This window comes from Lipophrys pholis (genome assembly GCF_963383615.2).
Source record: "Lipophrys pholis genome assembly, contig: SCAFFOLD_640, whole genome shotgun sequence".
Lineage (NCBI taxonomy): Eukaryota > Metazoa > Chordata > Actinopteri > Blenniiformes > Blenniidae > Lipophrys > Lipophrys pholis.
The window spans coordinates 2501-23959 of record NW_028292044.1 but is presented as its reverse complement, the minus strand read 5'-3'; the positions used below and the strand labels follow the sequence as shown (position 1 = coordinate 23959).

General features: G+C 41.4%; 2 protein-coding genes across 2 annotated transcripts in view; one reads left to right on the top strand and one right to left on the bottom strand.

Moving 5' to 3' along the window:
- Positions 1–98: 98 nt before the first annotated feature.
- Positions 99–5479, top strand: LOC308128244 (1-phosphatidylinositol 4,5-bisphosphate phosphodiesterase gamma-2-like). Its single transcript, XM_080493949.1, has 5 exons — positions 99–211; positions 1156–1323; positions 3000–3088; positions 3164–3285; positions 4201–5479. The coding sequence occupies exons 2-5, from the start codon at positions 1263–1265 to the stop codon at positions 4241–4243; spliced, it is 315 nt and encodes a 104-aa protein (XP_080350075.1). The 5' UTR covers positions 99–211; positions 1156–1262; the 3' UTR covers positions 4244–5479.
- A 1849-nt stretch (positions 5480–7328) lies between these two features.
- The window catches only part of LOC308128245 (C-Maf-inducing protein), a gene marked incomplete at its 5' end in the record, with an annotated part of 15178 nt that continues 1047 nt past the window's right edge, over positions 7329–21459 (bottom strand). The window contains 10 exons of the mRNA XM_080493950.1: positions 7329–11896; positions 12831–12901; positions 13910–14015; positions 14503–14649; positions 14793–14840; positions 15002–15142; positions 16001–16117; positions 16307–16414; positions 16543–16591; positions 16742–16768. Of these exons, the coding sequence (XP_080350076.1) occupies positions 11843–11896; positions 12831–12901; positions 13910–14015; positions 14503–14649; positions 14793–14840; positions 15002–15142; positions 16001–16117; positions 16307–16414; positions 16543–16591; positions 16742–16768 (868 nt within the window). The remainder of the gene's footprint in view (positions 11897–12830; positions 12902–13909; positions 14016–14502; positions 14650–14792; positions 14841–15001; positions 15143–16000; positions 16118–16306; positions 16415–16542; positions 16592–16741; positions 16769–21459) is intronic.

Sequence of the window (21459 nt, the reverse complement as noted above, 5' to 3'; positions counted from 1 at the left end):
CTGACCTTAGGCTTCACAAGCTGATCTTCCTCTCCTCCTCCTCCTCCTCCTCCTCCTCCTCCTCCTCCTCCTCCTCCTCCTCCTCCGGGTTACCTGCTGCAGGTGATCGCTGCCCGACATCTTCCCCGACCCGGCCGCAGCATCGCCAGCCCATTTGTGGAGATCGAGCTGTGCGGACACTCCGAGGAGAAGTTCAAGACCACCGTCTACCGTAAGTCCTTCTGAGGAGTCGGGGACGGGAGAAATGAGACTGAGTCCCTGTGCACACGGGAAACATCTGCGTATACGCGACACCACGAAAACTACGAACAACGATGTAGTTTAATATGCCAGGCCTGTAGATGGCACTGCGACGCCGCCACAGAAATACACCAAAAACAGAGAAGAAGACTCGGGGCATGAAATAAACAAAACAGTGGACAAATCCATCATGTGTCCTTACTAAAGCGACGAGCATCAGCAGCTTCTGCAGCGCCACCTGGAGCAGGTAGTCCACCATGGTGTTCAGTGACGTCACGGGGTGGGGTGGGGTTGGGGGGTTTTAGGTCGAGAGGCGGGGCCATGACATCATCGCTTTCAGCTACTACGTGTCCGTCCACAGGTCAAAGCCGAGGCGGCGTTTTAAAATGTTTCCACTCTGGAACCTGGTGTTTGGCTGATCGGACAAAAACTATACGGCTCCATGAAGCGGCGTTGAGGTGTGGGCGGGGCTTAAGGCCCCGTTTACACAGCGTTTCTAGTAAAAATGCATTGTTTTTGTGTTTCACTCTTACATGGCAACTTTTAAAAACGATGTCTGTTTACAAGGAAACAGTAGAAACTGAACAGGTTATTTTATAAATGTGTTTTTTTTTTTTTTTAATCAGTATCAGCAATTTTATTGCCATTTAATTTGGGTTACAGGCGCCGACCTGCTGCTTCTGAAGGTCTCCAGGCAGAGTTTATTAACTGGAAACACGATGGCTGGAATAAAACCCGCCCTGCGTTAAACACATGATTGGAAGCAGTGCAAATAAAAACTTTGAATGACGAGAACAAAGATCCTGATCACGTGACATCGCAGCCAAATTTAAGATAGGATGAAAAAGGTTGTTGACATGTTTGTTTGTGAACGCTGCTGAGCTGCAGTGTGACTCTCTTTACTCGCCGATGCAGGCGACAACGGTCTGAACCCAGTGTGGAAGTTCCCCGCCGAGCCCGTGGAGTTCAGCGTGTACGAGCCCGAGCTCACCTTCCTGCACTTCGTGGTCAACGAGGAGGACATGTTCTCAGACCCCAACTTCCTGGCCCAGGCCACGTTTCCTGTCAAAGGCCTCCGCTCAGGTAGGACCCAGTCCCAAACCAAGCTGGAGGACATTGAAGCTGATTTCTTTATATGCAGATGATATGTTACTGTACGTTACAAACGCCTCAACCTCACTTTACCAGTCCAGAGTTTAAATCAAATGCAGTGGTGTGTCTGGATTCTTCCTTCACTGGGCCAAATCCAAAACCCTGCCTATCCTAGACTGGGATCCTGGTTTTAGACAGAAATCTGTGTTTCGGTTGTCTTTTCTTGCTTTGTTCAAATGTTGTATTTTCTTTTAATCTTTTAAGATAATAGCTTCTTTTCAATGGTGATGGTTTTCACTTGTACCTGTACCTGTACCTGTCCCCGTCCCCGTCCCCCCTCACTCCAAACTCCTCTACATGTCCCTGTTTCTTCCCCCTGTAGCTCCACGTTGCTCCTCTCTGCAGCCTGGCCTGAGCAGCTGGAGACTCTGAACAGTGAACTAGTTTCTCTTCTCCTCCCATTAGTTTTAATAGAACATTAGATCTTATTGGTTCTCTGCAGGCCTCCTATTGCTCCGTCCAACACTTTAGAACGTCACAGTCACACTGAATTAAACTGCAGAGGGAACCAGCAGGATTCTCAATACTTAGATCAAAATCAACATTTTCACAGCAAAAAATATATTATTCTTTAATGAAAGCATGAATGATGTGCAGTTATCCAAACATGTGTCAACATTTTAGAAATGATAAATTTGATCCATCAAATACGAGGGAACAGGATCATTTAATCTGCGATGGTGGAGCCGTGGTTCTCGAGCTGCAGAGCTCCTCCTGTCAGTCAGCTGGTGGATCTAGAACCTAGAACCAGGTCTATTCAGGCTTTTCATGGTGACGTCATTGTGTCCCTGGGTGTCAGGTGGACGCCACAGTCAGGATGGCCGAGCGGTCTAAGGCGCTGCGTTCAGGTCGCAGTCTCCCCTGGAGGCGTGGGTTCGAATCCCACTTCTGACAGACACCTTTTTACATGACAAGTCGCTTTTCTTCTACAGACTCGTGGCTGAAGGTTTTTTACCAAGGAAAACGTGTCTGTTGCTTTTTGTTCTCTCAGTTTCTTTGACATTCAAACTATTCAGGATTGTGTGACATTTACAGAATGAATGAGAATTTTAAAATGTGGAAGAACTTCTTCAGTGAGTTATAGAATTTAAGGAGACAGTCCCTCAATGTCCAGGGTCACTTCGGAGCAAATCATGTGTTCAATCCCGTTTCTTAGCTTATTTTTTCATTCATTGTAAAAAATATAAATAAAAAATTAATCATTCAAAACAAAACAGGTCCTCAGGTAATGTCCTCAGATTATCCTTACTGTCCCCAGGTTAATGTCCTCAGGTTAATGTCCTCAGATTATCTTTACCGTCCCTAGGTTAATGTCCTCAGGTTATCTTTACAGTTCTCAGATTAATGTCCTCAGGTTAATGTCCTCAGGTTAATGTCCCTAGGTTAATGTCCTCAGATTATCCTTATTGTCCCTAGGTTATGTCCTCAGGTTAATGTCCTCAGATTATCTTTACCGTCCCTAGGTTAATGTCCTCAGGTTATCTTTACAGTTCTCAGATTAATGTCCTCAGGTTAATGTCCTCAGGTTGATGTCCTCAGATTATCTTTACCGTCCTCAGATTAATGTCCTCAGGTTGATGTCCTCAGATTATCCTTACTGTCCCCAGGTTATCGCTCGGTGCCTCTGAAGAACGGCCACAGTGAGAACCTGGAGCTGGCCTCTCTGCTCGTCCACATCCATGTCAAGCCGGCGGGGGTGAGCGACCTTCTGTCCCCTCACTGTCCTCAGAGGTCAGAGGTCACCTGACTGACTGAGGCTCGCGTCTTTCAGAAAGGGGAGGAGGAGCTGTACTCCTGTTCCAGCCAGCTGAGGAAGAAGCTGAGCGAGCCGGGCGAAGGTTTCCTGTACGACACACACGCCAACATCCAGCAGCCCGACCTCAGCAGAAACAGGTACGACTGCAGCTTCAGGTACGACTCCAGCTTCAGGTACGACTGCAGCTTCAGGTACGACTCCAGCTTCAGGTACGACTCCAGCTTCAGGTACGACTGCAGCTTCAGGTACGACTCCAGCTTCAGGTACGACTCCAGCTTCAGGTACGACTGCAGCTTCAGGTACGACTCCTGCTCAGCTTCAGGTACGACTGCAGCTTCAGGTACGACTGCAGCTTCAGGTACGACTCCAGCTTCAGGTACGACTGCAGCTTCAGGTACGACTCCAGCTTCAGGTACGACTCCTGCTCAGCTTCAGGTACGACTGCAGCTTCAGGTACGACTCCAGCTTCAGGTATGACTCCAGCTTCAGGTACGACTGCAGCTTCAGGTACGACTCCAGCTTCAGGTACGACTGCAGCTTCAGGTACGACTGCAGCTTCAGGTACGACTGCAGCTTCAGGTACGACTGCAGCTTCAGGTACGACTGCAGCTTCAGGTACGACTCCAGCTTCAGGTACGACTGCAGCTTCAGGTACGACTCCAGCTTCAGGTACGACTCCTGCTCAGCTTCAGGTATGACTCCAGCTTCAGGTACGACTGCAGCTTCAGGTACGACTCCAGCTTCAGGTACGACTGCAGCTTCAGGTATGACTCCAGCTTCAGGTACGACTCCAGCTTCAGGTACGACTGCAGCTTCAGGTACGACTCCTGCCCAGCTTCAGGTCCCGTTCACACGGAAACACATCTCCGAGGAAGAACTGGTTGTTCAGTGTAAAACGAGAGAATTTGACTAGAAAAATGTGGTTCGATATTTTCTGACTCCTAAAATGAAGAGGGGAGACGTGGATATTGAAGTTTTTTTCTAGTATTTCATGTTCTGTCCGGACTCGGTGGGACTTCTGGTTAAAATGACTTGAGGTGTGTTATTTGCAGGTCGAAAGAGAAGAAGATAAACAACAGCAAGTTTTACTCGTGACTCCTAAACTCCTGCGTTGGGACGTCCTTCCACTCCGCCGGAGGATCCCCCGATTCGCTCCAGAAAACGCCGACAAAGCTGCTTTGTGATATTTATTGAGCTCTTCTGACCGCAGACAGCCGGCGGTGTTTCCCCCGTCCAGCACGTCATCAGACTGCTTTGTTTTTATTGTATTTATATTTCATTTCATTTCAATTTTTTATTCATTTCAATCATGTTCTTTTCTTTTTCTCCGAGTTCTTTCCATTCCATGTTTACATAATTGAAAAGCAGCACAAAGAAGATAAACTTATAGCTTTCCATCATTGCATCATATATTTTTATTTACTAAATTCCACATTTAGACGCTCGCTGCTCAGCTCCCCAGACATTTCCTATGTTTGTATGTCTCCTTGTTTTAGTACAAGAAAAGTATGAATAGATCCTAAAAATATTCATTGGTTAAAACTTTAAAACACATTTTACAAAATCTGTTGCAACCAAACTATTTCTTTAAAAAAATGACTGAAGTGACTCAGCACGGTCCCCAAATGGACAAAACAAACATTTCATGAATGGTACATACTGCACTTTTAACCTCGGTGAATATTTAGATGTTTTTCAGGCAATTTTCTACTGGAAACCTGTTTGTAAACGGCCAAAACTTCCAAAGCAAAAGAAATCTGGTAAAACTACCAATGTTGTTGACTTGATTTTTTTTCTTCTTCATGAATTATTGCAGCTTTGATTCATTTTCTATTTATTTTAAATAAGACTGAAGGAAATCTCTGTTATACAGTGATATTTGACAAATGACCGTTTACTGCCTGACGCACAATAAAAATAGATTATATATTATATCTGTGAGAAAAGGTATAGATAAGTGAAAATATGGCGACAGACATAGAGAAACCTGTAAATCAAAATGATGTAAAAAAAAATAGGGAAATACAGAACGAAACATATAAACGTGGGAGCAAATCTAGAATAGAATCTATTTAAAAATGTGGAATAAAAAAGAAAAAATTAGAAATTAATGAATCAATTTAGAGATACATTTAAAAACAGCTTCATCTGAGGTACTTCTTTGTTCTTGCAGTTTTATTTCCCTCCTTCACTCAGCAGCTCCTTACTCTTCTTCACAAATCAGCCGTGATGTTTTTTGATCATATGGATGAAAACGATCAGTGCGTGTTTGTAGCATGTGGCGCCCCCGTGTGGCGTCTCAGTGAGTCAATAAAATCTGCGTTCACTCTTCACTCTCTTCCGCTCTTCTTCCTCTCAGGGTTGTTTTTTCTGTTTTCTTCTATCTCGTCCGCTTCATATAAAGTTCGCACACTTTCTGCAGCTCGACGGAGGAGGAGAGGATTTAAAGGCTGGTGGGGGTCCGGGTGGCCACAGTCAGGATGGCCGAGCGGTCTAAGGCGCTGCGTTCAGGTCGCAGTCTCCCCTGGAGGCGTGGGTTCGAATCCCACTTCTGACAGACACCTTTTTACATGACAAGTCGCTTTTCTTCTACAGACTCGTGGCTGAAGGTTTTTTACCAAGGAAAACGTGTCTGTTGCTTTTTGTTCTCTCAGTTTCTTTGACATTCAAACTATTCAGGATTGTGTGACATTTACAGAATGAATGAGAATTTTAAAATGTGGAAGAACTTCTTCAGTGAGTCGTGGAATTTAAGGAGACAGTCCGTCTCCTGGTTCTTCTACGAGCGCTGTCAGTCCTAAATTGGTGAAATTAGTGACGTAGGACGTTTTGGAGTGACGCAATGACGTGGCTCTCTCTGGTTCCGTTAATGGTGGAAAACCATTAACCGGAGGAGGAGGGGGAGGGGGTTGGGGAGCTGGTCTTTACCTCACTGTGTGTGTGCTGGCAGCATCAGTCAGGATGGCCGAGCGGTCTAAGGCGCTGCGTTCAGGTCGCAGTCTCCCCTGGAGGCGTGGGTTCGAATCCCACTTCTGACAACGTTTTTTTTTTAGTCAGAACAGTTATTAACACGTGCTTACATTTTTTAAATTATATATATATATATTTATATATATATATATATATATATATATATATATATATATATATATATTTATTTATTTATTTATTTTTGGACATTTGCCAAATGTTCTTGTTCACTCCGTCTCCACGCTTCACTTTATCTCTTTTCTGCGTCCCTCCACTTGTTCTTCCATCTAAACATAAGTTTTGTGAGTATTGTGGATCGTGTGAGTTTCTAGAGGGTAGATAATCCAAACTATATCACAAAGAGCATTTTTACACGATTACATTCCAGAAAAGTGACTTTATGAAACGTTAGTGCTAAAAAGAGCAAAGTGTTGCTGCGGCCACTAGAGGGCAGACCAGTCATTTCCTCGCCCCGTGCTACGTTTACGTTTCAAGTCGTTTTAGTCTCATTGTTATTCAGAACTGAGCCTTTTCAGTCTCTTTCCACCTTTTCAAAGTTGTTTTAACTCAACATGGCCCCTTGTGCCTTTTTATTTTCTCTTCCTGATCAGTTTATCACACGTCTGTATTGATTTATACAATTATAAGTTTTCAGTCCATTTTTGGATTTAAGTAAACTTTTTAGTCATTTTTCTTCACATATTTATCACTTTTAGTCCTTGTGGGTATATATGTGTTTTCTTTTTGTGAGCTGATTTTAGTTTAAATTTCACAAATGTGTGCTGCGGGTTGTTTTAGTCCGTTTCGGCTCAGTTGTCAGTTTTCCGTCACTTCCTGGACCCTGGCTGGTTGTTTTCAGTCTGATCAGCTCATTTTGGTTCAGTTACGGGGATTTTATGCCTCTGGAAGGTCTTTTTTTATCTCTTTATGGACATTTTTAATCCACACGTGGTCAGTTTTAATCCATATGTGATCCTAGAAGCTCTTTTCAGTCTCCCTAGTGTTTATTTGACTGAATATTTTCCATCTTTATTGTTGTATTTAGACAGTATCTGGCGGCTTTATGCAGTTTTCTGGCATCAGTGAAGGAAACGAACTGAATGTTTAAAGGAGAAACACATTTCAAGCAGAGCTGAAACTTTTCCACAGACAATTTATTTTTGATTGAAATTATTTCACATCATCATCATCATCATCATCATCGTCGTCGTTATTTTTCCTGTTGAAGATCTTTTTTTTTGTATTTTTATTACAACAGCCACAGAGCAGCAGCAATAATAATAATAATAATAATAATAATAATAATAATAATAATAATATAATAATAACAATGATGAACTCAGCAGAAGAAGCGACTGACAAAATGAAATATCGTAGGAGGTGTGGGGAGAAACACCACAACGTTAAAAATGAAGCTGCAACCAGAAGGTTTTTTTTTTCTAAATTAATAATTGTTAATAAAGAAAAACAAACCATCTTTTATTTTGATTCACTCGGTTCAATGTTTTGGTTTCATCCATCTATACGTTTAAGTCATTTTTAAAAATAAAAAATCAGATTGCAGCTTATTAAATAGGATTTTTCTTTTTTGTTTTTTTCTCCTTAAGTGATTGTAATCTGATTATTTGTCGATGTCTCGGCCCGTTTTTCTAAAATATCTAAAGATTTACATGAGACGCGGACATAAAGCTGTTTTATTCTTCTTCCGCTGCCGTGGAAACGAGCTCGACCCGGGTGTTTATGATTAATATTAAAAAGGTTCGGTGGATTGGGAAGCGATTTTCGATGTTTTTGTAAAGAATAAAGGCTCGTCTGAAGATTCTGCTTCGTCACGCATGAGATGTTTCATGTTGTCGTTTTAAACTGGAATCCAAGATGAACAGTGAAGCGTGAACGTCGTCATGAGAATGAAACGATGAATTAATAGATCATAAAAATATTAATTTGTTGAAATGACATTACGAATGTCAAAATCTTCTGCAACTAAATTAAAATTATTTTTACAAAAAAAGTGACTTAAGTGACTCAACACTGCCCCCAAAGGGACAATACCAACATTACACGAATCCTACGTATTGTACCATTAACCTCCGTGAATATTTTTTTTTTTAATTTTTTCTGTTAAAATTAAAAATTGGAGCAATTTTCAGCTGGAAAAGTCTTTTAAAATGCTCAAAACTTCTAATCAGTCAGAAAAAAAGATGTGAAACCACAAATATTCTGGAGTTTTATTGAATTTGCACAAATTATTGCAGCTTTGATTCAGTTTCTTTTCCTTTTATTTTGAATAAAACAGGAAACGGTCGCTCTACTAGGATGAAAACCACCTTCTTCTGGCTGCAGCTCCGTCACGATACTTTTCTCTTCTTAAGTTTTAGTTTTTTAGGAAATTGCAAAAAAACAAAGTCTTTGCTCAAAGAGACAATTTACAGACGATTTTGGAAATTATACAAACGATTTCCAGGATGAGGAGCGTCCGGCTGCGGCTTCACTTGCGGCCCCGTTTCCATGACGACAGCTTCAGGAAGAAACTGAAAAAGTTTCGTCACGTTTCGGCGCCGTATGCGGCGGCTTTTTGAGAACAGCTGGAACTTTTGAAAATGCTTCGTCTCCGTGGAAACGGGAAAACACAACTTTTGTGTCCTGGTCCTGGTCAACAGTCGTTCGGCACATGCTCAGGAGATGGACAACAACAACAACAACAACAACAACAACAATGGCAGCCAACATGAAAACTAGTTTTCAGTGTTTCTGCCGTTTCCATGGAGACGGATGTCGTTTTCAAAACGTTGCCGTGGAAACGAGGCCTCGTTTGTTAAACAGGTTGAAAGAGCTCCATATAAAAACGCAGATGAGGTGTCAAACGATTCACACCGTCACAAACTCGCGGGCGAAGTTTCAGTCTGCCGATGGGCGGAGCCACAACTTTGTTTGGTTCAGTCGATGTGGCGGCGCGACGCGACCTCCGGCGGCGAGGCCGGGTCGAGACGCTCCGCTTCAGTTAGTGATCAAACCCTCTGATTGGATCGCAAACCTTCTTTTCTAAATGTTCATGTATAAAACAAAAGTAACAAAATGAAGACGCAGCGACACGAACGTGCACCGAAGAAAGACTGAGCGACGAAAACACAAGAAACAAACGAAACATCATTAAATCAGATCTTCTTTTTTTTTTTTGTCGATGACAGTGCACTTTGTGTGAAAAAAAGAGAGAGAGAAGAAAACAAGGACACACATGAAGAGGAAGGCAACGGCGGCCGGGAGAGGAGGCCGAGAGAAAAGAATGAAGGATTGAAAAGGAGAGGAAGGGAGAAGACGACTATTTACACCTTTATGTACAACTTACAGGGGACGAAAGGTCGCGGGGTCGGCCGACCACACAGCTGCTGTCATGGCACCCAATAAATAGGAGTCCTCTGATTGGACGGAACTCGAATAAATACAAACCGAGTGGACACTGCTCGAGACCAGAAATCCACCTGGAGGCCATGGGGGAGGGACGAGAGGAGGGACGAGAGGAGGGACTAGAGGAGGGACTAGAGGAGGGACAAGAGGAGGGACTGGAGGACAAGAGGACGGACTGGAGGACAAGAGGAGGGACTGGAGGAGGACTGAAGGACAAGAGGACGGACTGGAGGAGGACAAGAGGAGGGACTGGAGGAGGACTGAAGGACTAGAGGAGGGACTGGAGGACTGGAGGAGGACAAGAGGAGGGACTAGTGGACGGACTGGAGGAATGGAGGAGGACAAGAGGAGGGACTAGAGGACGGACTGGAGGACTGGAGGAGGACAAGAGGAGGGACTAGAGGAGGGACTGGAGGACTGGAGGAGGACTGGAGGAGGACAAGAGGAGGGACTAGTGGACGGACTGGAGGACTGGAGGAGGACTGGAGGAGGACAAGAGGAGGGACAGGAGGAGGACTGGAGGAGGACTGAAGGACTAGAGGAGGGACTGGAGGAGGACAAGAGGAGGGACTGGAGGAGGACTGAAGGACTAGAGGAGGGACTGGAGGACTGGAGGAGGACAAGAGGAGGGACTAGTGGACGGACTGGAGGAATGGAGGAGGACAAGAGGAGGGACTAGAGGACGGACTGGAGGACTGGAGGAGGACAAGAGGAGGGACTAGAGGAGGGACTGGAGGAGGACTGGAGGAGGACTGGAGGAGGACAAGAGGAGGGACTAGTGGACGGACTGGAGGACTGGAGGAGGACTGGAGGAGGACAAGAGGAGGGACAGGAGGAGGACTGGAGGAGGACTGAAGGACTAGAGGAGGGACTGGAGGAGGACTGGAGGAGGACAAGAGGAGGGACTGGAGGAGGACTGAAGGACTAGAGGAGGGACTGGAGGACTAGAGGAGGACTGGAGGACTAGAGGAGGGACTAGAAGGAGGACCAGACGGGAATAAGGAGGATGACAGACTTGCAGTGTGTCGGGGCAGTTATTTGTTTGTTTGTTTGTTTGTTTGTTTGTTTGTTTGTTTGTTTGTTTGTGGGGTGAGGGAATGTATCCAGGCGAATCCAGAGTGTCCGTCTGTACAGTCTCTGTTTTCAGCGTCTCTCCACTTTGTTATGGCAGAATATAAATACAGCAGGACGACTGGAAAAAACAGGCGGCGTCTCTTCTTCTTCTTCTCTTTAAAAACCGGCGGCGGGAGAAGAAAGGAAGCCAGAGTGGAGACGTTTGGCAGGCGTCCGTCTTTCTGCTCTTCCTCTTTAAAACCGCCACAAAAAGGAGCAGAAGATATGAAAATATACATCTCTGGGCTGTTTTCTGTGTTTTTTCTTTTCGTTAGGTCCTTTTGGTTTCTCCTCAGGTCTCCTGTTATTCGCTTCGTTGGCTTCTACGTCTTGCAAAAAACAAACAAACAAAAAAAAAAAACCAACAAAGAAAAGGAGGAGCAGGCGCTTCCGTCGCCACCAGGACTATAAATATGAGGCGGTCCCAGACCGCCAGCCACTGCTACACAGCCGTCCTGGGAGAGACCGGCCAGGTCCTCCATATGTACACACACACACACACACACACACACACACACACACACACACACACACACACACACACACACACACACACACACACACACACACACACACACACACACACACAAAAAGCGCCGTCACTTTAAATGTTCCACCTGAAAACGTCACAGCAGGAGGAGGCGGGGCTTAATCTTCATACACGTAGAAACACGAGATATGAAAGCACAGATGTCTGGAAAAATATGTGAATTCAAGTCGATATAAACCATTTCCTGTGTGTGTGTGTGTGTGTGTGTGTGTGTGTGTGTGTGTGTGTGTGTGTGTGTGTGTGTGTGTGTGTGTGTGTGTGTGTGTGTGTGTGTGTGTGTGTGAGAGGCACAGTCTCTCCTCAGTTAAGAGAGCTACATCATCATCATCATCATCATCATCATCATCATCATCATCATCGCGGTCGTTGTGGTGACGAGGAGCAGGAATGTGCTGCTGCGTCCAGCAGAGCGCAGCACAGAAAACAGGAAGTCAGGCCAGCGACAGTCTGATGATGCAATCCTGAAAGTGGGCGTGGCCACATCAGTGTCTGACAATGGCATTAACGAGGATGACATCACTGCGTGTGTGTGTGTGTGTGTGTGTGTGTGTGTGTGTGTGTGTGTGTGTGTGTGTGTGTGTGTGTGTGTGTGTGTGTGTGTGTGTGTGTGTGTGTGTGCGAGGGGGCGGGGCAGGGCGGGGCAGGGCGGGGCAGGATCACCAGGCTTCAGTGTACCGAACGTCTACGTCCTTCAGGTTGGGCAGTTTGGCCTGGAGACGAAGAGACAAAGAGACAAAGAGACAAAGAGACAAAGAGACATGTTCAGGAGTAACTGGGAAGTGGGAAAGATCTGATGGTTAAACTGAGAACTTCCATATAGTTCCCACTATGACGACAAATTCTTCCTTCTCTAGAGTAATCTCTACAGATTATAGAGCATCTTCCTCCCCAAACATCAGATTATAGAGCATCTTCCTCCTCTAACATCCAGATTATAGAGCATCTTCCTCATCTAACATCAGATTATAGAGCATCTTCCTCTTCTAACATCAGATTATAGAGCATCTCCCTTCTCTAACGTCAGATTATAGAGCATCTTCCCCCTCTAACATCAGATTATAGAGCATCTTCCTCCTCTAACATCCAGATTATAGAACATCTTCCTCTTCTAACATCAGATTATAGAGCATCTTCCTCTTCTAACATCAGATTATAGAGCATCTTCCTCATCTTACATCAGATTATAGAACATCTTCCTCTTCTAACATCAGATTATAGAGCATCTTCCTCTTCTAACATCAGATTATAGAGCATCTTCCTCATCCAACATCAGATTATAGAGCATCTTCCTCCTCTAACATCAGATTATAGAGCATCTTCCTCCTCTAACTGATGTAACTTTACCTGAACTTAAATTAAATTGCACAGCAGAGATATTATATCAAAATATGTGAAAATCAAATGTGCTTGATAATAAGCAACACGAATATATTTAACAAGAAACTTTAATAAGAGAAACAATACATCTAAAAACACGTCACTGCAAGAGGAAAACCTCTGAAAACAGCATGAGAGGAAAGTTTTAATTATCTGATACTCTGAGTAGTAAAGTTCTTTATAAAGAATGAATATCATCCCAGCTTTAAGAAAGTAAATATGATGAAAAGCGTTGGCAGATAAAGAGGTTGAATTCAGTCCAGGTACCTTGAGGTCCTCGTATGTGTCGGCGGTGAGTTTGGTGCTGTTCATGTTCAGGCTGCAGAGACTCTTCATGGCTGAAACACACAAACATGTAGAGCTTCACACAACTGACCTGCCGCTCTGGCTTTCCTGCTCAGAACCACAACAAATCCATCTCACATTTCACCCACATAATGTTCATGCACTTTGTAAAGTTTCAGTATTAGATCTCCTTTAGTTTCGGAGACAAGGAGACTTTTTAAAGGTGACGTCATCTGCATAGAGTGAAACTCGCCTTCAAACTTCATCAAGTCAGATCCTTTAAACTGTTTGAGACAAAAGTTTGAAAATTTAAATTTTTTACCACTTTAACATGTATTCAAAGATACATCATCTCCAAGTGTTGGCTGGCAAAAATTATATTATTATTATTATTATTATTATATTTTTATATGTTAATAGATAACAATTCCATAGGAGAAAGTTTTGAGAAAACCAGATATTTGTCATAAATTACATGAAATGTGCTCAACTGTGACAAAACATTCCAATAAAATAATCAGAAGGTTCTCAAATGGGAAAACACAATATAGGATATTTATATATTTGTCCAACATGATTATCAATGAGTCAACATTATTCTGTTAAAACAGCAGAAGCTTACTTCTGGTTTTAATTATGGCAGTTTTGTAAAATATCATACTTGAGCCATATTAATGCATCCAATAGTTTTGTGATAATATCTGCTTGGGTTTCTGGGATATGGAGGTTTTAATAAGGTGACATCGTCTGCATAAAGCGAGAGTCACCCAAACACTTAGTTTAAACTTTCAGAGGGTTTGATCCACGTGGCTGACGTTTTCTGCATTAAAATCTTTTCAAAGTTTGGGAAAACACAGCCAACAGATGCAAACATTCCATTCCTTTTGAAAAATCTATGAAAGATTTCCTGTTTTCGCCGGTGGGATTCTGCATCGTGCGGCAACTTCAGGGGGAAAGAAACAGATTCCAGCCGTGGTTGTCGTGAACTTTCTCAAGTGAAAGAAATGAGGACGTTTGTAGAGAAACGGCAGGTTGGTGATACGTTGTGAGTGATTCCTTACAGCTGAGCGCCAGCAGACCAGCGTCGGTGACGGGCGTCTCACACAGGTTGAGGACCTGCAGGCAGGCTAAATGTTCAGATAACAACCTCAGGCCGGCGTCGCCAAACTGGAACCGAGACAGAGCAAGAAGAAGGAGATTAGAAAACCAAGCGGTGAAGGTGGGAGTGCTGATTAAGCTCTGAGGAAAACGTGTCTCTTCGAAAGTCTTTCAAACCAATTGGTCTTTGGCTAAGCCCCGCCCCTGAGTGCAAACGGACCAATAGCATTCACCTACCAACACTTTAGTTGTTTTCGGGGCTATTCAAGTCATTTAAGAGTCACAAATGGTCAAACAGTGTGTCTGGGGCTCGTGCAACAGCGATACGAGGCTCTCCTGACAGGATAACCAACCAGGTTATCACCAGGTTATCACCAGGTTATCACCAGGTTATCACCCTAACCCCACCACCAGGACTTCCTTTGTCCCGCTTTTCAAACTAAACATGGACCAAAGTCTCCGGTGGATTAACCGGAGGGGCAGACCACACAAACTCAGGCTGCAGCGATCCACTGAGGAGGATTAAATCCCCGAGCTGTCGGTTTGCTGGCTTTACCTGAGTTGACCAGAGGTTGAGCTGTTTGAGTGACGGCAGCTTGATGAGCTGCTCAGCACAGGCACTGGTGACGTTGGTGAAGGCCAGGCTCAAGTTCTCCAAGTTCCCGAAGGACCCCGAACTCAGCAGACGAGCCAGGTCGGCGTCCTGCGGAGGACAGAGAGTTACTATAGGGGCTGTGTGTGTGTGTGTGTGTGTGTGTGTGTGTGTGTGTGTGTGTGTGTGTGTGTGTGTGTGTGTGTGTGTGTGTGTGTGTGTGTGTGTGTGTGTGTGTGTGTGTGTGTGCTCACCGTGGACTTGGAGGGCAGGGTGAGCCTGGTAGGACCTCCTTTTCTTTGCTGCAGGAGACACAGAAGGTTTCTTGATATAAAGTGAAAGTAACTTAGCAACCACATATTCTGAATTCCAACTCCAGTTCATTAGCGCTTTAGCACGTTAGCTTTGTTTTACCAGTTCCTCAAGCGTCTCGTTAGCACGATAGCATGTTAGCATGTCTCACCAGCTCCTTCAGCTCCCTCTGCCGGTCACACAGCTGCTCGTACATCCGCAGCCCCACCTGGGTGCTTTCCAGGGTGGAGATGATCTGCAGCTGCGTGTCCTTGTTCTCGATAATGTTGTACTCCAGCATCAGGCACAGGATCTGCAACACACACACACACACACACACACACACACACACACACACACACACACACACACACACACACACACACACACACACACACACACACACACACACACACACACACACACACACACACACACACACACACACACACACAGGTGAGAAAAAGAAACCCTAAACAAGGCTTGTAATAACAAACAAAATAATCAAATTCTGACCAAAACCTGAGATTTTAAAAACTAAAACATCATGTTAAGATGTATAAACACTTTGGGATCCTTATACGTTGTTCCTTTTGTCTGTGGGTTATTTTATGCAATTTATCATGCCTTGAAATGCTACTTGGGAAGAAGCAAAATAGAAATGGGAGAAGATGAGACTGAAGCTCTAAAGAGAGAAAAGAACCACAATAAAAGATTAAACTGAGATTTAAAATGAACATAAAGAGACATGAAACCAAACGGAACTAAAACTGGACATGAATCAATATAAAAGAGACAAAATGATACCTGAATAATGAAAGAGTGAGACCGTGTGAGAGTGGAAGAGTGAGTGAAAGAGTGAGACCGTGTGAGAGTGAAAGTGTGAGACCATGTGAGAGTGAAAGAGTGAGACCGTGTGAGAGTGAAAGAGTGAGACTGTGCGAGAGTGAAAGAGTGAGACCATGTGACAGTGCAAGAGTGAAAGAGTGAGACCGTGTGAGAGTGAAAGTGTGAGTGAAAGAGTGAGACCGTGTGAGAGTGAAAGTGTGAGTGAAAGAGTGAGACCGTGTGAGAGTGAAAGTGTGAGACCATGTGAGAGTGAAAGAGTGAGTGAAAGAGTGAGACAATGTGAGAATGAAGGAGTGAGACAACGTGAAAGAGTGAGGTTCACCTCCACCATGGTCTGGTTCCCTCGGAGGGCCAGAAGCATACAGGGACCCAGCTTGTTCTCCGCCAGAGAGAGAAGGAACTTCTTGGTCTTATAGCAGGAACCCATCAGGATATGAACCTGCAGGAGGGGGAGGGGTTAGAGAGTGTGAGTGTGTGTGTGTGAGTGTGAGTGTGTGTGTGTGTGTGTGTGTGTGTGTGTGTGTGTGTGTGTGTGTGTGTCTGTGTGAGTGTGTGTGTGTGTGTGTCTGTGTGTGTGTGTGTGTGTGTGTGTGTGTGTGTGTGAGTGTGTGTCTGTGTGCGTACTTACCATACTGGCAAACAGCTCGCCGTCATCATCACAGGCCACGCCCCCTGGACTGTAGAGCTGGAACCAGCCATCCTTACCTGAGCGCACACTGAGGAGACAGGAGTGTACCTGGAAAACACACACACCTCTGTCAGGGTCTCACACACACACACACACACACACACACACACACACACACACACACACACACACACACACACACACACACACACACACACACACACACACACACACACCTCCTGCCTGGGGTCCTCTGCAAACCTCTGGATGACATACTTCAGCTCCCTGCGTGACACACACACACACACACACACACACACACACACACACACACACACACACACACACACACACACAAAACAACGTCAGCGTGCTGCTTTCAAAGGCCATTGGAAATGTCAGTGCTGAACAGTTCACGGTGTGTGAGGAACTTACTTTGTGAACTTGGCGTGAGCGAGAGCTCTGAGGAGAGAGACGACACACAACCGTCAGACTTTACAGCTCAAACACACTTTTAAAGCTAGAGCTACACTCGGTAGAGCGCAGTTCTTCACCAACGCCACGTTAGTTTATGGAACCCAGTTAGCATTACAAGCAAGTTAGCCATTAGCTCATATCGATGCTAACCAGCCTGTCAGGTCGCTACATCACTGTAAAACACTGAGCGTCTCCATGGCAACAGACGCTGGTCCCCCCCCCCCATGAGGAGCCTCTCATCCACTTTGTATGGGACAGTTTTTTGTGGGATTTATTTGGGAACAATTTTCCGTTAACGTCCTAAAATCTAATGGATTGATCCCTGATGATGACAAATCATCCCTGAAGATTTCATGTAATTCGGGGTTAGTAGGTTTTGCACATAGTTTGTAAAATACATACAAACCAATACATAAATACACACAGATGAAGACTTTACCTTTTCAGCCAACTTCATTGGCAAAGGTAATAAAAACTAAATACAAAACTAAAGAATGAAAGAAAGAAGAAAAGCCAAAAAACGACTATAAAGGCACAAAATGAAGAAATTGAGGCAGAAATGACATAAAATTGCAGCTCAAAGAAAGAAAGTGACACACAAAGTTCACAAAAACACAAAAGTCAGACAGTAAAACAAAAAAAAAACACCAAAAACAAAAGCCTCAAAAAGACAAGATAGAAAAACAAACAAAGTAAAGACAGAAAAACAAAGTAAAGATAGAAAAACAAACTAAAGATAGAAAAACAAACTAAAGATAGAAAAACAAACAAACTAAAGATAGAAAAACAAACTAAAGATAGAAAAACAAACAAAGTAAAGATAGAAAAACAAACTAAAGACAGAAAAACAAACTAAAGATAGAAAAACAAACTAAAGATAGAAAAACAAACAAACTAAAGATAGAAAAACAAACTAAAGACAGAAAAACAAACAAACTAAAGATAGAAAAACAAACTAAAGATAGAAAAACAAACAAACTAAAGATAGAAAAACAAACTAAAGACAGAAAAACAAACAAACTAAAGATAGAAAAACAAACTAAAGACAGAAAAACAAACAAACTAAAGATAGAAAAACAAACTAAAGACAGAAAAACAAACAAAGTAAAGACAGAAAAACAAACAAACTAAAGATAGAAAAACAAACTAAAGACAGAAAAACAAACAAAGTAAAGATAGAAAAACAAACTAAAGACAGAAAAACAAAGTAAAGACAGAAAAACAAACAAAGTAAAGATAGAAAAACAAACTAAAGACAGAAAAACAAACAAACTAAAGATAGAAAAACAAACTAAAGACAGAAAAACAAACAAAGTAAAGATAGAAAAACAAACTAAAGACAGAAAAACAAACAAACTAAAGATAGAAAAACAAACTAAAGATAGAAAAACAAACAAAGTAAAGATAGAAAAACAAACTAAAGACAGAAAAACAAACAAAGTAAAGATAGAAAAACAAACTAAAGATAGAAAAACAAACTAAAGATAGAAAAACAAACAAAGTAAAGATAGAAAAACAAACTAAAGACAGAAAAACAAACAAACTAAAGATAGAAAAACAAACTAAAGATAGAAAAACAAACAAACTAAAGATAGAAAAACAAACTAAAGACAGAAAAACAAACAAACTAAAGATAGAAAAACAAACTAAAGACAGAAAAACAAACAAAGTAAAGACAGAAAAACAAACAAACTAAAGATAGAAAAACAAACTAAAGACAGAAAAACAAACAAAGTAAAGATAGAAAAACAAACTAAAGACAGAAAAACAAACAAACTAAAGATAGAAAAACAAAGTAAAGACAGAAAAACAAACAAACTAAAGATAGAAAAACAAACAAAGTAAAGACAGAAAAACAAACAAACTAAAGACAGAAAAACAAACAAACTAAAGACAGAAAAACAAACAAACTAAAGATAGAAAAACAAACTAAAGATAGAAAAACAAACAAACTAAAGACAGAAAAACAAACAAAGTAAAGACAGAAAAACAAACAAACTAAAGATAGAAAAACAAACTAAAGACAGAAAAACAAACAAACTAAAGATAGAAAAACAAATTAAAGACAGAAAAACAAACAAAGTAAAGACAGAAAAACAAACAAACTAAAGATAGAAAAACAAACTAAAGACAGAAAAACAAACAAAGTAAAGATAGAAAAACAAACTAAAGACAGAAAAACAAACAAACTAAAGATAGAAAAACAAAGTAAAGACAGAAAAACAAACAAACTAAAGATAGAAAAACAAACAAAGTAAAGACAGAAAAACAAACAAACTAAAGACAGAAAAACAAACAAACTAAAGACAGAAAAACAAACAAACTAAAGATAGAAAAACAAACTAAAGATAGAAAAACAAACAAACTAAAGACAGAAAAACAAACAAAGTAAAGACAGAAAAACAAACAAACTAAAGATAGAAAAACAAACTAAAGACAGAAAAACAAACAAACTAAAGATAGAAAAACAAATTAAAGACAGAAAAACAAACAAAGTAAAGACAGAAAAACAAACAAACTAAAGATAGAAAAACAAACTAAAGACAGAAAAACAAACAAAGTAAAGATAGAAAAACAAACTAAAGACAGAAAAACAAACAAAGTAAAGACAGAAAAACAAACAAACTAAAGATAGAAAAACAAACTAAAGACAGAAAAACAAACAAACTAAAGATAGAAAAACAAACTAAAGACAGAAAAACAAACAAAGTAAAGACAGAAAAACAAACAAACTAAAGATAGAAAAACAAACTAAAGACAGAAAAACAAACAAACTAAAGATAGAAAAACAAACTAAAGACAGAAAAACAAACAAAGTAAAGATAGAAAAACAAACTAAAGACAGAAAAACAAACAAACTAAAGATAGAAAAACAAACTAAAGATAGAAAAACAAACAAAGTAAAGACAGAAAAACAAACAAAGTAAAGACAGAAAAACAAAGTAAAGACAGAAAAACAAACAAACTAAAGATAGAAAAACAAACAAAGTAAAGACAGAAAAACAAACAAACTAAAGACAGAAAAACAAACAAACTAAAGATAGAAAAACAAACTAAAGACAGAAAAACAAACTAAAGATAGAAAAACAAACAAAGTAAAGATAGAAAAACAAACTAAAGACAGAAAAACAAACAAACTAAAGATAGAAAAACAAACAAAGTAAAGACAGAAAAACAAACAAACTAAAGACAGAAAAACAAACAAACTAAAGATAGAAAAACAAACTAAAGACAGAAAAACAAACAAAGTAAAGACAGAAAAACAAACAAACTAAAGATAGAAAAACAAATTAAAGACAGAAAAACAAACTAAAGACAGAAAAACAAACAAAGTAAAGATAGAAAAACAAACTAAAGACAGAAAAACAAACAAAGTAAAGATAGAAAAACAAACTAAAGACAGAAAAACAAACAAAGTAAAGATAGAAAAACAAACTAAAGACAGAAAAACAAACAAACTAAAGATAGAAAAACAAACTAAAGATAGAAAAACAAACAAAGTAAAGACAGAAAAACAAACAAAGTAAAGACAGAAAAACAAAGTAAAGACAGAAAAACAAACAAACTAAAGATAGAAAAACAAACAAAGTAAAGACAGAAAAACAAACAAACTAAAGACAGAAAAACAAACAAACTAAAGACAGAAAAACAAACAAAGTAAAGACAGAAAAACAAACAAACTAAAGATAGAAAAACAAACTAAAGACAGAAAAACAAACAAACTAAAGATAGAAAAAACAAACTAAAGACAGAAAAACAAACTAAAGATAGAAAAACAAACTAAAGACAGAAAAACAAACTAAAGACAGAAAAACAAACTAAAGATAGAAAAACAAACTAAAGACAGAAAAACAAACTAAAGATAGAAAAACAAACTAAAGATAGAAAAACAAACTAAAGACAGAAAAATAAATTTAACCGAGGAGCAAAAAGAACAGAACAACAGAAAGAGACACAAAACTACCAAATAGAGACATAAATGACTAAAAAGTGACTGAATAGACACAAGATGATTAAATAAAGACATATAAAGACGTGAGCCAAAGTCCAGAACAGAGACAAACGTGAGGAAATAAAGACGAGCAGCGAGAGACGAGGACACGTCTGACGAGGACACGTCTGACTCATCGTCTCCATTCACACGTTAGATGAGTCCTAATGAGTCTCGCCTCCCAGTGAGCGCTTCATTAGCGCGGCGAGCTGCTCTGACATGATGTCCCACCGGGGGGCGCTTGTTTCTCTTCCTAATGACGCCGGCGGCGCGCCGAGGGCGCAGGTGACAAGCAGCTGCGTCCTGAGCTGAGAGCCAGGTGACCAATCACAGAGCGCCAGCCGATCCTTTAAGGTGAGGTGAGGCCACATCAGAGGCCTCTTCTTCCTCCTCTCTTCTTCCTCCTCCTCTCTTCTTCCTCCTCTCTTCTTCTTCCTCCTCTCTTCTTCTTCTTCCTCTCTTCTTCTTCTTCCTCTCTTCTTCCTCCTCCTCTCTTCTTCCTCCTCTCTTCTTCCTCCTCTCTTCTTCTTCCTCCTCTATTCCTCCTCCTCTCTTCCTCCTCCTCTCTTCTTCCTCCTCTCTTCTTCCTCCTCTCTTCTTTCTCCTCTCTTCTTCTTCTTCCTCCTCTCTTCCTCCTCCTCCTCCTCTTTTCTTCTTCTTCCTCCTCTTCTCTTCCTCCTCCTCC